The sequence below is a fragment of the Cydia pomonella genome, chromosome 15, assembly GCF_033807575.1.
Source record: "Cydia pomonella isolate Wapato2018A chromosome 15, ilCydPomo1, whole genome shotgun sequence".
Classification (NCBI taxonomy): Eukaryota; Metazoa; Arthropoda; class Insecta; order Lepidoptera; family Tortricidae; genus Cydia; species Cydia pomonella.
The window spans coordinates 19,123,190-19,141,145 of NC_084717.1; the positions used below are offsets into that span (position 1 = coordinate 19,123,190).

Consider the following 17,956-nt stretch of genomic DNA (forward strand, 5'->3'; position numbering starts at 1 on the left):
TACTTTACCGCACTAGTGCGAAAATTAGCATATTACGTTACTGTGTCGAACATTTAAAGGGCCATATGTACTGTAAAACGTTGTACGATACATGTGCGAATAGATAATTCACAACTCGTGTCAATTTCAAACATTCCCTTCGGTCGTGTTTTAATTTATCGCCACTCGTTTCGAATTTCCTATTTTTCGCACTTGTATCGTAATACTATTCTTAATTAAACAGGCCCTAAGTGAAAATAATGAGATCCTTTGATATTGACTGGGCGGGTAGGCTACAACGTTGGGGCCGAGCACGCACACGTCACGCATGCAGTGTGCCGTCTCCTATAAGGATCTGTATTATACAAACCTCACGTCACCAACAGGCCTGTACTGTAACAATGTTCAAAGTGGAACAGTAAACAATTTCTTTGGCTGTCCTAGCCAGATTGGATTCTATGTATACACCGTGTTTTTTTTTTTTTTCGTTAATTTCAATTCAATTGGTGAACTGGTATCGCATGGCATCGACTTCATTTAACTTTTGTAGTATCTTTTATTTTCGCGTTTGTTTTAAATCAAATTTGAGCCCATAAAAGTTAACATTTTTGCCACATCGAGCGTGATTATCGCTTTTTGTACCCCACCAAGCATTTCCATATAGCAAAGACTACATACGCGATTGTAATGTCTGCCTGGTTTACGGGCTACATTAATATTACTTAGTTTTTTGACAATAGATGTCTTATAAAAATTTGAGCCCATCAAATTAACATTTGTACACATTAGTGATGTAATCAAGCTTTTCAATTTCGTACCTTACTTAGGCAACTCAGCAAGCTACGTTACCCTAAACACGGTGCTCGATTGAAAAGCTCTCTATTATATCACGAATTGTATAAAATACTATTTTAATCTCGTGCGTTTCGGCCGAGTGATAAATATATAAATAAATATTATAGGACATTATTACACAAATTGACTAAGTCCCACAGTAATCTCAATAAGGCTTGTGTTGAGGGTACTTAGACAACGATATATATAATATATAAATATATATAAATATTTATAAATACTTAAATACATAGAAACACCCATGACTCGGGAACAAATATCCATGCTCATCACGCTCGTATCCGATCCCAGCGTTTTCCCGCTTTGTAGAGGAAAGCGACTACGAACAGAGAACCGGTACTCAATGTGTTTAACCGCGTGTTCACTTAGATTTCTGAACAGTTCTGAGCGAGCAATCGTTCGGTAAATGGAAAAACTTGCTCCTATAGTAAATGAAAAGAGCAAACATTTGCTCAAAACACAAAGGCGTCATTCATTAATTACGTGATACGTCACACAAAATTTCGAGTTTTTGGATCCCCCCTTCCCCTGTCACGCTTTTTTCTGTCTCTAACATATTCTGTCACATTCGGCATGACTATACACGGAGCTCACGAGGACCCCGAAAGATTTTGACAGTGTATTACTGATCACATTTAGAGACTAAAATGTCATATAAACTTTTCTGGATTTCGCCTAGTTACAGAGTTAATACCAATGTAAAAAAAAAACATCTTATCGTAACTTAGTGCAAAACGCCTTTTTGATCGCGATGATGCCATTATGGGGCGTAGTCTAAATATCCTTTACAGTACATATGGGGCTACTTTATAGCACTAGTGCGAGAAGTAGCATATTACGTTACTGTGTCGAACATTTAAAGGGCCATATGTACTGTAAAACGTTGTACGATACATGTGCGAATAGGTAATTCGCAATTCGTGTCGATTTAAAACACTCCCTTCGGTCGTGTTTTAATTTATCGCCACTCGTTTCGAATTTCCTATTTTTCGCACTTGTATCGTAATGTACTATATTGATAGATGGCAAAAAGTGACAAGTAACCTTTGCAAGAATTAGTTTTTACAAAAAAAAAATATTTTCACTGCCAGTTTTACCATAACATTAACTTTTTATGTATGAACACGTTAAAAATTAAAAAAAAAAAAATTTTTTTTGGCAAAATTTACTGAAACTCATAACATTTTTTCCTTCTTCTGGCCTCAGAAGTACAAAATTAATATTAATATTAAATTAAAGTATTTATAGTGTGTATGTATGTTTGTATTTATGTGATATATTATGTAGTTTATAAGTATATTTGTTTGCTTTTCTTTTGAATTCATTGACTTTTTTTCTCTCTTTCTGCACCAATTGTGTCCTAAGTTTGGCCCTATGGTTGACTGGTAGAGAATGTCATTTCGCATTAAGTCCGCCATTTGTACATTGTTGTATATATTTTTTGCAATAAAGTTAAATAAATATTTTGAAGTGGCATTGATGACGCTATCACTTCATTGACGTGGCGGCGAAAAGGTTAAAAAAAAATTAAATCACAGAGGTCTATTGAAGTATTATACATGGCGGGGTCTATAAGTCCCCCTGCCTGGCGTCGTGCAGGGGCACGTGCCTGTACTCGGGGAAGGGGTACAGCACGAGGTGCTCCGCCGTCTTGTACCACGGGATCAGTCCGTTCTGAAACATGAAAGAAAAGTTATTTACTATACAAGTGCAGAAAATAGGAAATTCGCAACGAGTGGTGATAAATTAAAACGCGACCGAAGGGAGTGTTTTAAGTCGACACGAATTTCGAATTACGTATTCGCACGTGTAACGTACAACGTTTTACAGTACATATGGGACTTAGTCAATTTGTGTAATAATGTCCTATAATATTTATTTATTTATATGGCTCTTTAAAGTTTCGACATATGCACGGAAAGTGCTCATTCCCGCACACGTGCGGGAAAGTAGCACCATATGTACTGTAATAGTACATTACGATACAAGTGCGAAAAATAGGAAATTCGAAACGAGTGGCGATAAATTAAAACACGACCGAAGGGAGTGTTTTAAATTGACACGAGTTGTGAATTATCTATTCGCGCATGTATCGTACAACGTTTTACAGTACATATGGCCCTTTAAATGTTTGGCATAGTATCGTAATATGCTAATTATCGCACTAGTGCGGTAAAGTAGCGCCATATGTACTGTAAAATATATAATTAAATTTTTACGAATTTCATACCTTATTTGAACTAAACATTAATGTTCAAATAAAACAAGTTGAGGAGTTGAGGGGTTAACAATCCCCTCATTAAATTAAAGTAAATATAAATTAAATATTGAAGCAATTTGTTGAGGATAAGTATATGTGTGTATTGTGTATCTTACCAAATTCGTTCTTCTATTAGTGCCCCGACCGAAACCATTCCAGTGGTTCCCGGCGATGCCTATTAGGTCGCCGACCTGAAACGACATTTAATGAAACAATGAGTTACAGAAGTTAGCTAAATTAGTATATAGATGGCGACTATTGTATAAACTACTAGTTTACCGAAATTGCATATTACGACACAAGTGCGAAAAGTAGGAAATTCACAAGTGTATCGTACAACGTTTTATAGTACATATGGCCCTTTAAATTTCCGACATAGGCACGTATTTTGTTAATTACCGCACTAGGTTCGTAAAAACAATAAAACAAGCTAGATATCTAGTGAAAATCGAAGTCTCAACGAAATTAAGTGCAGGTTTCTGTGTTAAAGGCGCGTTGATGTCTTTTGTTTTATACAGCAAGTAAGTGTTGCATAATGAGTATAATAGCTGCCTAAATCATTGTATAATAAATATTTCAGTACAGTTACAAATGTCATTCAAAGATTCATAGACGAGTAGAAATGGTTTGTCTCTACCTGCACGGCGATCTCCTGGTTGTTGTCGGGTTCGTGCGGCATGATGGCGGCGCGGTCGTGCGCGTTCTGCCCGCCGAAGTAGTAGATGTCGTCGAGCGAGAAGAAGCTGCCGGACGCGTCCACGCGGTTGGCCTGCATCATCTCGTACGCCACGCGGCCCACCTGCAAGTGGAGCCCATCCAAATTAAACACCGGATGATCTTGGGTTTATCCCGAATGTCAAAAATGGTCATAATAAACAAATTTTCCCTACGGGACTAGCCACAAAATGGTCAAAATAAATCCGATTTATTCCCTTGAAGCCCCGAAGCGAAGAGAATTTGAAATAGTCATTGATTGTCAAAAGAAATTTTGTAGCCATAGTAAATTTACTGTCATTTTGCCGATACATACGACGTGTACGCCACGAGTGTATGGCTGTCGGCGAGCGTGCACGGTCGTGACGCTCGGAGCCTGCGTTCCGAGCCGAGGCGTTATAGCATAGTATACCTGACTGAACTTGAAGAACTGTGAGCGACACGGGAATATACCGTCTGTTTCTTATTGTTCTCAATAGATGTCGTGCCTTATCTAAACACTCTTATCTTAGCATCCATTGATCTCACCCTATTTAATTTAATAAAGAATAAATGTTATAGTATACCTGACTACTGAAGGTGCAGACGAGGTAGTCACACATGGCCAGCATGTGCAGGTCCACCAGCAGACCGGTGAGCGACACGGGCGTGTAGCGGCGGTCTTGTTATAGTATACCTGACTACTGAAGGTGCAGACGAGGTAGTCACACATGGCCAGCATGTGCAGGTCCACCAGCAGGCCGGTGAGCGACACGGGCGTGTAGCGGCGGTCTTGTTATAGTATACCTGACTACTGAAGGTGCAGACGAGGTAGTCACACATGGCCAGCATGTGCAGGTCCACCAGCAGGCCGGTGAGCGACACGGGCGTGTAGCGGCGGTCTTGTTATAGTATACCTGACTACTGAAGGTGCAGACGAGGTAGTCACACATGGCCAGCATGTGCAGGTCCACCAGCAGGCCGGTGAGCGACACGGGCGTGTAGCGGCGGTCTTGTTATAGTATACCTGACTACTGAAGGTGCAGACGAGGTAGTCACACATGGCCAGCATGTGCAGGTCCACCAGCAGGCCGGTGAGCGACACGGGCGTGTAGCGGCGGTCTTGTTATAGTATACCTGACTACTGAAGGTGCAGACGAGGTAGTCACACATGGCCAGCATGTGCAGGTCCACCAGCAGGCCGGTGAGCGACACGGGCGTGTAGCGGCGGTCTTGTTATAGTATACCTGACTACTGAAGGTGCAGACGAGGTAGTCACACATGGCCAGCATGTGCAGGTCCACCAGCAGGCCGGTGAGCGACACGGGCGTGTAGCGGCGGTCTTGTTATAGTATACCTGACTACTGAAGGTGCAGACGAGGTAGTCACACATGGCCAGCATGTGCAGGTCCACCAGCAGGCCGGTGAGCGACACGGGCGTGTAGCGGCGGTCTTGTTATAGTATACCTGACTACTGAAGGTGCAGACGAGGTAGTCACACATGGCCAGCATGTGCAGGTCCACCAGCAGGCCGGTGAGCGACACGGGCGTGTAGCGGCGGTCTTGTTATAGTATACCTGACTACTGAAGGTGCAGACGAGGTAGTCACACATGGCCAGCATGTGCAGGTCCACCAGCAGGCCGGTGAGCGACACGGGCGTGTAGCGGCGGTCTTGTTATAGTATACCTGACTACTGAAGGTGCAGACGAGGTAGTCACACATGGCCAGCATGTGCAGGTCCACCAGCAGGCCGGTGAGCGACACGGGCGTGTAGCGGCGGTCTTGTTATAGTATACCGGACTACTGAAGGTGCAGACGAGGTAGTCACACATGGCCAGCATGTGCAGGTCCACCAGCAGGCCGGTGAGCGACACGGGCGTGTAGCGGCGGTCTTGTTATAGTATACCTGACTACTGAAGGTGCAGACGAGGTAGTCACACATGGCCAGCATGTGCAGGTCCACCAGCAGGCCGGTGAGCGACACGGGCGTGTAGCGGCGGTCTTGTTATAGTATACCTGACTACTGAAGGTGCAGACGAGGTAGTCACACATGGCCAGCATGTGCAGGTCCACCAGCAGGCCGGTGAGCGACACGGGCGTGTAGCGGCGGTCGTGTTATAGTATACCTGACTAATGAAGGTGCAGACGAGGTAGTCACACATGGCCAGCATGTGCAGGTCCCCCAGCAGGCCGGTGAGCGACACGGGCGTGTAGCGGCGGTCTTGTTATAGTATACCTGACTACTGAAGGTGCAGACGAGGTAGTCACACATGGCCAGCATGTGCAGGTCCACCAGCAGGCCGGTGAGCGACACGGGCGTGTAGCGGCGGTCTTGTTATAGTATACCTGACTACTGAAGGTGCAGACGAGGTAGTCACACATGGCCAGCATGTGCAGGTCCACCAGCAGGCCGGTGAGCGACACGGGCGTGTAGCGGCGGTCTTGTTATAGTATACCTGACTACTGAAGGTGCAGACGAGGTAGTCACACATGGCCAGCATGTGCAGGTCCACCAGCAGGCCGGTGAGCGACACGGGCGTGTAGCGGCGGTCTTGTTATAGTATACCTGACTACTGAAGGTGCAGACGAGGTAGTCACACATGGCCAGCATGTGCAGGTCCACCAGCAGGCCGGTGAGCGACACGGGCGTGTAGCGGCGGTCTTGTTATAGTATACCTGACTACTGAAGGTGCAGACGAGGGTAGTCACACATGGCCAGCATGTGCAGGTCCACCAGCAGGCCGGTGAGCGACACGGGCGTGTAGCGGCGGTCTTGTTATAGTATACCTGACTACTGAAGGTGCAGACGAGGTAGTCACACATGGCCAGCATGTGCAGGTCCACCAGCAGGCCGGTGAGCGACACGGGCGTGTAGCGGCGGTCTTGTTATAGTATACCTGACTACTGAAGGTGCAGACGAGGTAGTCACACATGGCCAGCATGTGCAGGTCCACCAGCAGGCCGGTGAGCGACACGGGCGTGTAGCGGCGGTCTTGTTATAGTATACCTGACTACTGAAGGTGCAGACGAGGTAGTCACACATGGCCAGCATGTGCAGGTCCACCAGCAGGCCGGTGAGCGACACGGGCGTGTAGCGGCGGTCTTGTTATAGTATACCTGACTACTGAAGGTGCAGACGAGGTAGTCACACATGGCCAGCATGTGCAGGTCCACCAGCAGGCCGGTGAGCGACACGGGCGTGTAGCGGCGGTCTTGTTATAGTATACCTGACTACTGAAGGTGCAGACGAGGTAGTCACACATGGCCAGCATGTGCAGGTCCACCAGCAGGCCGGTGAGCGACACGGGCGTGTAGCGGCGGTCTTGTTATAGTATACCTGACTACTGAAGGTGCAGACGAGGTAGTCACACATGGCCAGCATGTGCAGGTCCACCAGCAGGCCGGTGAGCGACACGGGCGTGTAGCGGCGGTCTTGTTATAGTATACCTGACTACTGAAGGTGCAGACGAGGTAGTCACACATGGCCAGCATGTGCAGGTCCACCAGCAGGCCGGTGAGCGACACGGGCGTGTAGCGGCGGTCTTGTTATAGTATACCTGACTACTGAAGGTGCAGACGAGGTAGTCACACATGGCCAGCATGTGCAGGTCCACCAGCAGGCCGGTGAGCGACACGGGCGTGTAGCGGCGGTCTTGTTATAGTATACCTGACTACTGAAGGTGCAGACGAGGTAGTCACACATGGCCAGCATGTGCAGGTCCACCAGCAGGCCGGTGAGCGACACGGGCGTGTAGCGGCGGTCTTGTTATAGTATACCTGACTACTGAAGGTGCAGACGAGGTAGTCACACATGGCCAGCATGTGCAGGTCCACCAGCAGGCCGGTGAGCGACACGGGCGTGTAGCGGCGGTCTTGTTATAGTATACCTGACTACTGAAGGTGCAGACGAGGTAGTCACACATGGCCAGCATGTGCAGGTCCACCAGCAGGCCGGTGAGCGACACGGGCGTGTAGCGGCGGTCTTGTTATAGTATACCTGACTACTGAAGGTGCAGACGAGGTAGTCACACATGGCCAGCATGTGCAGGTCCACCAGCAGGCCGGTGAGCGACACGGGCGTGTAGCGGCGGTCTTGTTATAGTATACCTGACTACTGAAGGTGCAGACGAGGTAGTCACACATGGCCAGCATGTGCAGGTCCACCAGCAGGCCGGTGAGCGACACGGGCGTGTAGCGGCGGTCTTGTTATAGTATACCTGACTACTGAAGGTGCAGACGAGGTAGTCACACATGGCCAGCATGTGCAGGTCCACCAGCAGGCCGGTGAGCGACACGGGCGTGTAGCGGCGGTCTTGTTATAGTATACCTGACTACTGAAGGTGCAGACGAGGTAGTCACACATGGCCAGCATGTGCAGGTCCACCAGCAGGCCGGTGAGCGACACGGGCGTGTAGCGGCGGTCTTGTTATAGTATACCTGACTACTGAAGGTGCAGACGAGGTAGTCACACATGGCCAGCATGTGCAGGTCCACCAGCAGGCCGGTGAGCGACACGGGCGTGTAGCGGCGGTCTTGTTATAGTATACCTGACTACTGAAGGTGCAGACGAGGTAGTCACACATGGCCAGCATGTGCAGGTCCACCAGCAGGCCGGTGAGCGACACGGGCGTGTAGCGGCGGTCTTGTTATAGTATACCTGACTACTGAAGGTGCAGACGAGGTAGTCACACATGGCCAGCATGTGCAGGTCCACCAGCAGGCCGGTGAGCGACACGGGCGTGTAGCGGCGGTCTTGTTATAGTATACCTGACTACTGAAGGTGCAGACGAGGTAGTCACACATGGCCAGCATGTGCAGGTCCACCAGCAGGCCGGTGAGCGACACGGGCGTGTAGCGGCGGTCTTGTTATAGTATACCTGACTACTGAAGGTGCAGACGAGGTAGTCACACATGGCCAGCATGTGCAGGTCCACCAGCAGGCCGGTGAGCGACACGGGCGTGTAGCGGCGGTCTTGTTATAGTATACCTGACTACTGAAGGTGCAGACGAGGTAGTCACACATGGCCAGCATGTGCAGGTCCACCAGCAGGCCGGTGAGCGACACGGGCGTGTAGCGGCGGTCTTGTTATAGTATACCTGACTACTGAAGGTGCAGACGAGGTAGTCACACATGGCCAGCATGTGCAGGTCCACCAGCAGGCCGGTGAGCGACACGGGCGTGTAGCGGCGGTGCGTGGCGGCGGTCTTGTTATAGTATACCTGACTACTGAAGGTGCAGACGAGGTAGTCACACATGGCCAGCATGTGCAGGTCCACCAGCAGGCCGGTGAGCGACACGGGCGTGTAGCGGCGGTGCGTGGCGGCGGTCTTGGCGATGGTCGGGTCGCCGAGGAACGAGTACGTAGGGTATTTTTTTCGGGCGTCTTCTAAGACCTGTAAAAGAAAAATTGTTTCAAAATTGATGTGTCGACAAATACAGAACAAAAATAATAGTATTTTATACAATCGGAGAAAAAGTATTGTATACAATAGTGATATAATCAAGCTTTTCAATCTCGTACCTTACTTAGGCAACCCAGCAAGCTTCGTTGCCTAAACCCGATACTCGACTGACAAGCTCTCTATTCAACCTAAAATAAATAATTAATTTGAGCTATCGTTTTGTTTCGTCCTCTTGACCGCGGCGAGCTGTGATTGGTCAATTTCATTAAGGTTGGCTTAACCGTTTCAAAATGAATATAATAGTTGAGTTGGGAGCCCATACATGAAAGTACCCAGTAATAGTTTGGTATACGTAATCTTAATTCAACCATTACAGTCCACGAGGAGAAACAAACTATTATTCCTAACATTCATAAACAAAAACATGTTATGACAATTTGGGGCAATTGAAATATCATTTTAGTATATGAGACATAAATAGAAGTCTAACTATACTAGATTATCCACGTTGGTATTGTCAGTGGCAAGATAGTTGCCATGTCTGACTCCCATCTTAAAGGCCGGCAACGCACAACCCTTCTGATATTGCGGGTGTCCATGGCCGGCGGTAATCGCTTACCATCAGGTGATCCGTCCGCTCGTTTGCCTCCTATATCATTAAAAAAAGTATGGGTGGCTACCGTTCCTCAGCCAACGGAGCGGTAGCTGACGTTTACTCTGTGTTTACTCACGTTGGCGTCGTCGGTGGCGAGATACACCCGCCTGGTGCCGACATGCCGCGTTAGCTCGAGCTGGTCGTAGTAACTTTTTACATGCGACATGTACTCGTGTATGTGGTGGAAGGCCGCCTCTGTGCCGACTTTGTCTGTTCTTCTTATATGGACTCTGGAATAGGGGAGGTAGAATTAAGAAAACACATCACTAAAATAAAATAGATATAAGATCAACAAAACGAAAATTTCTTTAGAGGTACACTACAGACTGCAAAATTGCAAATACATTTGAATATTTCCACAAACAATCAGATAGAGAACCCCTCTGCATAGAAGCTTGTTTCCACCTACGCTACAAGGATGTCTTAAAACGCCACCTTTCGGAGAACGCCACGCTTGCATCTCGGAGATCGGACTGGCGAACTGCTGTCAACACAGGTCTTAGTAACTTCGAGCACACCCGACTTGAAGATCTTGACGCCAAACGCCAGCTCAGAAAAACTCAGCCCAAGCCCTCCTACCATTACACATAGGGCAGCTCTACTGTGTTTCGTGTTGCCGGACTTTCAAAACAAAATTTGGATTCGCAAGCCACGTCCGCGCCCATGCACGTAATAGTTAAGGTTAAGACCCTTTTTATTTGTCAGGATGTCGCCGTCGACGGATTAGATACGTCTGGGAGGACATCATCATCTTCATTTCGATAATTTCCATAAACTGTATCCCATCAGTCCGATATCACGTCAACGGAAAATTTACCTTGAAATTTCACATTTTAAATGCCGTGGCAAAACTTTTAAAAATACACACACTTCTTCTTTCTTACACTTCGTATGGTGACCAATATTATTCAATGCAGTAATTGAAACTTCCTTTCTTTAAATGCACAATGCACATGCACACAACCTAGGAAGCCAGTGGATTTAACCCTTAAATGCATAGTGTAGGATAGAGCCTACTGAGCATAATGAGATACAATCTGTTTGAATCTGTATATTAATTTGATAGTAAAACTAATTCATTTCCCGATTTTTTATTCAAATGTACGCAATATTTTAATTTTAAAAAGTTACATTAATTGTTCTAAGACGAAATGGTGGAAAATTTGGATAAAGGCAAAAGTTGATGATTTTTAGTATGTGAATTAAGCGGTTTTTTTTTCGGGGCTTATATTTATTTTATATTTAAATACTTTATTATAAATATATCGCAAATAGTATACCTTTATAATGGTAGTAAGATTTTTCATATATCTTATACCAATAATTTTATATATCCATAAATATGATTTACCCTATGTAACTTCTAAGACTGATTTAGCAGTGATAATAGGGAGCGTGCATGAACTGTAGGAGGCAGCACAGGAGCCATCAGATTTTTGGTGCGAGGCGTAAATGTGATGTTTTTTGTTCCGATGTAGCCCACAAGATGGCAGAACCTACTATGCACAAAAAAACACGTGACGTGTAAATGTACATGTTTATGGTTCCGATTCAGGCCACAAGATGGCAGACCCTCCAACGCGCACGGTCCCAATTGAGATGACAGCTTCCACAGCACCCAAGCTAAAAAGCTTTCGGAAGATAAAAATAAAGTAATGCATGATGGTTAAAAGAGTAAACACCTCAAAGGCCTTACCCAACTATTGGAGTATTGAAGTTCATCTTAGCGATGGTTTCATTTATGGCTTTCTGCATACCCAGCCGTGGTTTCAAAATGTATTTGAGGATCTGGCCGATCCACCATGATGACGGGTCGCCATTGAAACGGATTATTCTGAAAGAGAGAATTGATTGCATCTAGACCCAGTAAAGACATACACATGTAAACACTGTAATTTTAAAATTGAATTCCGATCCAAGAAATAGCAATTTTAATTAATGAGATGTAAAGACCTTACGCACTAAGCAACATTTTGAAAACAGGAATTAACGTTGACTCGATTAATTAAAATTAATTAGTCATTGACAAAGCTAATTAAATACTAAATACGATAAATAAATAAATAAATAAATAAATAAATAAAAATATTATAGGACATTATTACACAAATTGACTAAGTCCCACAGTAAGCTCAATAAGGCTTGTGTTGAGGGTACTTAGACAACGATATATATAATACCTATATAAATATTTATAAATACTTAAATACATAGAAAACACCCATGACTCAGGAACAATTATCCATGCTCATCACACGAATAAATGCCCATACCAGGATTTGAACCCGGGACCGTCGGCTTCGTAGGCAGGGTCACTACTCTAGGCTAAACTGGTCGTCAACGTACAGTAAATGAATTAAGTACAGTTTTATATACATATTTACGGCGAGGGCGTACATATAATTTTCAACAAGCGAAGGATTCTATAATAGAATCCTGAGCGTAGTGAATGATTCAATTGTGTTACGCCCAAAATTGAAATAATTTTGCTACCATGTGACACATACTGCTTTCCTCATCACATTTTGAGCAAATTATGTTTCAAAATAAAAAGATAAAAAATAGTATGCAAAAAATATTTTAAAAAAATGTCCTAGAACAGAAAAGTGTTACTTTAATCCCTCCTAGCAGGTAAGGATAGTGCCACTTTGATCCGTCTTAGCAGGGAAGAAAAAGCCCGTTTCCGAAATAGATGACGTGAAAATGTTAATAACACACCTATGAGCGAGATCCTTAGGCACGGCTAGAGGTAGAAATTTAGGCTTCTGCGATATCGAGTCTATGAACAGCAGCGATACCACTTTGGCGTCGTGGGACACTGAAATAGAAAAATACACGTTTTGTTAATATAATCGTAGAGCTACTTATACTCTCGCGCGTCTAACAATGATCCCTATTCATTTCTGTATGGAGCAGTCACTTTTATTGAAGTGAAAACTTCTTTAGCGGCGCTGTGCAGTTTTTGTGATGGAGAAAAAATGTTAAACTCTCGACAGGTCACGCGACCGACAGATTCGTCAGATCGAAAATTCGTAAGACGGACACGTGACCTGATCGAAAAACTGTTACAGTGTCATTGAAGCCAGTAGACCGCAATAAATGAATATTGTATTTTACCACATAAATGATAGTACTTTTATACTGATAATTAGAGCAATTCGTGCAAAATTATTCCCTAACCATTCCAAAATATCAAAAATGCACAACGTTAATATTCAAGTTTTCACTTCTGCCGGCGCTCCCGGAGTGCAACCCGTTGTTTTTTTTTATATTACGTCGGTGGCAAACAAGCATACGGCCCGCCGGATGGTAAGCTGCCTCCGTAGCCTATGTACGCCTGCAACTCTACTTACCTTACTCTGGCAACCTTACTCACCGGCAGGGACACAACACTATGAGTAGGGTCTAGTGTTATTTGGCTGCGGTTTTCTGTAAGGTGGCGGTACTTCCCCAGTTGGGCTCTGCTCTAGATCTGGAATGACATCCACTGTGCTGTGCCCTACCACACAAAGCGAGATGACATTCACAATGCCCATACTTACCTTTCTAATAATTTTTTTCATCAAACCCATACGTGTGGGGTGTATATGGTTAGGTCTTCAAAAATGATATTGAGGTATCTAATATCATTTTTTTTCTAAACTGAATAGTTTGCGGAGAGACACTTCCAAAGTGGTAAAATGTGTGGGGGGGACCCCCCTGTAACTTCTAAAATAACAGAATGATAAAATAAAAAAAATATATATGATATACATTACCATGCAAACTTCCACCGAAAATTGGTTTGAACGAGAGCTAGTAAGTAGTTTTTTTTCATACGTCATAAATGGTACGGAACCCTTCATGGGCGAGTCCAACTCGCACTTGGCCGCTTTCTTTCATTGCTTCGCGTGCAGACGGGTGTTTGACTCAACTATACACGGTGTAACACGAGGAACCCGAAAGATTTTAATCACGCACTTCGGAGGCCAAAATAAGGAAAAATGTTATATGAGTTTAAGTAAAAGTAAGTAACTTTTTTTTTAATGAATGTATTTGTACATAAAAAGTGAATGTTATGGTAAAACTGGCACTGAAAAGGGATTTTTAAGATTTAATTTTTTGTAATTCCTGGTTTTTGCAAATGTTAAGAATATTTGAGTACGCCCCATAATGGCAGCATCGCCAAAAAGGCGTTTTCCGCTAGGTTACAATTAGGTTTTTTTTTAATTGGTATTAACTCTGTAACTAGGCGAAATCCAGTAAAGTTTATATGACATTTTAGCCTCTAAATGTGATCAGCGGTGTCAGCATGGTTCCATTTTTATCGCTATGCCCGTCCATTTTGCACTTACATACCGTGTTAGTCCTACAGGAATGCACTGTTTTAATCTTTCGGTTTCCTCATGTTACACCGTGTAGTTTAGACGCCTAACTAACAAGTATGCCGTTGAACGTTCATCTCGGCGTCTGACACAAGAGCCCGCCTCTTCTCTCTGTCTCGCTCATTAAAGTGCCATCCTTGTCGTACTCGCAGCTCACCCAGGTGCGCTTCTAAAACACCTCTCCAACCCAATGACGCACCTAGATTTAACACAAATGTTATTCCGGTCTATTTAACGGTCTCCTAATTGTCTATAGTGACCCTCAGTGGCGGATTTCGCCTAAGGCCAAGTAGGCCCGGGCCTATAGTGTGTATCTTTAGGTATTAAAAAGAATGTAAACACAATTAGGTAATTTATTATGCAAGAAACTTCTTCAAGTAAATTTAACTCGACCTGTCTACTCAACAATGTAACAACGAAGCTGCTGCAATTGTGCTATTTTGTTAATAGGTATATAGTGATCAACGAGGGGGGGGCGGGTTTAGGGTCGGCAACGCGCATGTAACTCCTCTGGAGTTGCAGGCGTACATAGCCTACGGAGACTGCTTACCATCAGGCGGGCCGTATGCTTGTTTGCCACCGACGTAGTATAAAAAAAAATATCGGGATGTTTTAATTAATCAATAGTTATTTCGTTTTGTAACATTTGCTATTACTTCAGCCTAGTAAAGAACCTACAGGGACATCGAATATTTAGCCATTTGAGGGCAGATGAAAACATTACACGATTAAATGAAATAGGTTAAGGCCAGAACGATGATGGAACAAATCGAGGCAGTTTTATTAGTTTTTTTTTTAGTTTTTTATTTGGTTAGTTAAATGATGAATATTTCAAGTACGGGGGGGGGGGGGGGGGGATGTTAGGGTCGGCAACGCGCATGTAACTTTCTGGAGTTGCAGTCTGGAGGCCCTAAGACATGTACACACTCGTAAGGGCCTTATAAGATAAAATATAATTATTGATTATCTCCGAAATGGATGATGTTCTTTGAGAAAGTTACTTAATTTAAGCTCAGGGATGCACCCTTGAAATTACGGAAATAAAAAACAAACGGTGTATAACAATTTCTACAGCGCAATTATTCACTAAGCCGTATTTTATATATTCATTATAAAAATAGCTTATACTTATTATCTATACAGAGAATATACGCCTTTTCGGAATACCACCGAATAAACACTGATTAAAATGTAAACTCCGATTAAAAATGGTCTTTAAATCAAATGATATTAGGTATGGTTTTGACTATACTTGGTCATAAAGAATAGGCGAAATCATTAAGCAGTGTTTTCATTTCATGCGCACAATATAGCATGGTTAAAGATTATTCATTACCAGATTTCTTATCAGCAAATACACAAATGATGAGTTATACTGAAGTGGCAGGCATTCATAGGCTACGGTGACTGCTTACCATCAGGCGGGCCCTATGCATGTTTGCCACTAACGTGGTATACAAAAAACAGTCAAAGAGTTATCTGTGTCTGTGAGAAAGAAGTCTAAATAAAATCGCGCTCCAGAATTTGACAGCTGAAGTAGGTATTTTTGTGATGGTTAATTTTTGACAACCAGAGTTACCGCATAATGTCGCCGTTTACATCAGCTGTCAAATTCGATTTACGAAACGTGTACGCTCCACTTATAAACCAAACAGTATAAATTTTGTCGAAGTAGGCGCAAAAGTGTGCTAAGAGGCATATCATTAAGAGCTTATCGTCAATATAGATCGTGCCATTCACGAAGACGCGTGCCATGACTAATATTGTTATAGTTGGGTGAATCAACTTTTTTTGTTTTGTTATCCTGTCCCGTTGTCCAAGGGACAACAGTGGCACAGTTTGTTTGAAGAGACGTAGTATGCTGTTCTATTAACATGCTTAGTAGGGGGCCCATTATGGACATTGGTTATAACGACCACAAAAACGCAAGTTTGATACATTTAAATACCATAAAATCAGTATTTCAATGAACTTTTGTCCCCTGGACAACTAATCGTAACCATGGCAACGAGTGACGCTAAAAAGTTGATTCTCCCAGTTAATAGAATCAGGCGTTACTTTGCGGAAATCCATATTAATTAAAACAAAAAATATTACTTTGCTTATCCGCGAAAAGATAACGTGCTAGCCAATCAGTGCTAACCCGTTATACTTACTTGCGTATTTTACATTCAATTATGTACGCGAATATCAGGCAGTACAATATGTGGATTTGTAGTATTTACCTGACCACTGAACGACAGGATCGTCATACGAGCTGGTGCACGTGTCGGATATGCGGTGGAACACGTACTCCCAGCCCTTATTGTTATATCTCCACCCCTTGGAGTTGAGGATGAGCGTCCGCTCCGTGGCGTACGCGAATATCAGGCAGTACACTATTGTAGTATTTACCTGACCACTGCACGACGGGGTCGTCATACGAGCTGGTGCACGTGTCGGATATGGGGTGGAACACGTACTCCCAGCCCTTATTGTTGTATCTCCACCCCTTGGAGTTGAGTATTAGCGTCCGCTCCGTGGCGTACGCGAATATCAGGCAGTACACTATGTGGTGGAGTTGACAGCCGAAGCCGCAGCCCTGGAAATAAAAAGAGAATAGTTACTTACGAGTCTAATCGATACACAAAAGGAAACGTGTCGTTAGCGTAATTAAGGCTTTTTGTATTAAGATTTATTTTCTTAGTGTTAAAGATTTTTTAATAACAAAAATATGTTCTTCCGTAGACACAATCATTGGAATCATCGGAGTGTAAGATATTATAAGTCCCCTCTTTTTCCTCGCGCTGTCCCGACATTTTGCCACGGCTCATGGGAGCCTGGGGTCCGATTGACAACTAATCCCCAGAATTTGTGTAGGCACTAGTTTTAAAAAAAGCGACTGCCATCTAACCTTCCACAACAGAAGGTCTTATTGGGATTAGTCCGGTTTCCTCGCGATGTTTTCCTTCACCGAAAAGCGACTGATAAATATCAAATGATATTTCATACATGCGTTCCGAGAAACTCATTGGTACGAGCCGGGGTTTGAACCGCTAGGCCACCAGCACTTCGAGTTCATATTCTAAAACTTTGTGAACTCGATGCATGCGCGAAGCGCAGAGAGAAAAAAAAATGTATGTCATAAAAGGTGCATGATAGAATTGTGGCGTTAATGGCTTTATCTGTAATTTTGACAATTGGCTACTTTGTAAATAATGTCAATCGATCTTGATTTTCCTGAGGATCAAATGTCTATATGGTATTTAAGCAACACAAAGGTCAGAAATGAGAGTTAACCTTATGACCGCCAAAGACGTCATATGACGCGCGCGGCTACAGCCCAATATCAACCTTGATGCGTACTGACAAGGTATACGATTACGCGCCGCGTACGATAGGCGTGGCGTTCAAAAGGTTAAAGTCTGACGCTAGCACTCGACGATTGCAACGCCTCTAACAAAATGATATTGTAATGTGACGTCACATTACATTAGTCTGTCCTAAATGTATGGAAGATCAAGAAAATTGCTATTTTGACCCTGAAATATTGCGTTATATATATATATATATATATATATATAGTTGTAATACAATTTATTTTTCAATAAAATGTAAGGAATCAAATGGTACCTCTACCATTTTCTTTTTTCTTTTTGAAAGTTTTTTTTTTACTTTGGAGCCTTGTATTTTTTATAATCTCAATATGTCTTCTTAAATTCTACTTTTTTATAATGGGCGGCTCATTTTGTAACCATTTAGCTAAA

The 17,956-nt window shown here is 43.7% G+C and overlaps 1 protein-coding gene across 1 annotated transcript in view; it reads right to left on the bottom strand.

Annotated features, from left to right (window-relative positions):
- Positions 1-471: 471 nt before the first annotated feature.
- LOC133525533 (alpha-(1,6)-fucosyltransferase) overlaps positions 472-17,956 on the bottom strand; it is a 44,212-nt gene continuing 26,727 nt past the window's right edge. The window contains exons 6-13 of the mRNA XM_061861812.1: positions 16,605-16,791; positions 12,565-12,664; positions 11,543-11,680; positions 9,923-10,076; positions 9,009-9,182; positions 3,732-3,893; positions 3,211-3,285; positions 472-2,508 (exon numbers count right to left, since the gene is read on the bottom strand). Of these exons, the coding sequence (XP_061717796.1) occupies positions 2,404-2,508; positions 3,211-3,285; positions 3,732-3,893; positions 9,009-9,182; positions 9,923-10,076; positions 11,543-11,680; positions 12,565-12,664; positions 16,605-16,791 (1,095 nt within the window). The 3' untranslated portion in view covers positions 472-2,403. The remainder of the gene's footprint in view (positions 2,509-3,210; positions 3,286-3,731; positions 3,894-9,008; positions 9,183-9,922; positions 10,077-11,542; positions 11,681-12,564; positions 12,665-16,604; positions 16,792-17,956) is intronic.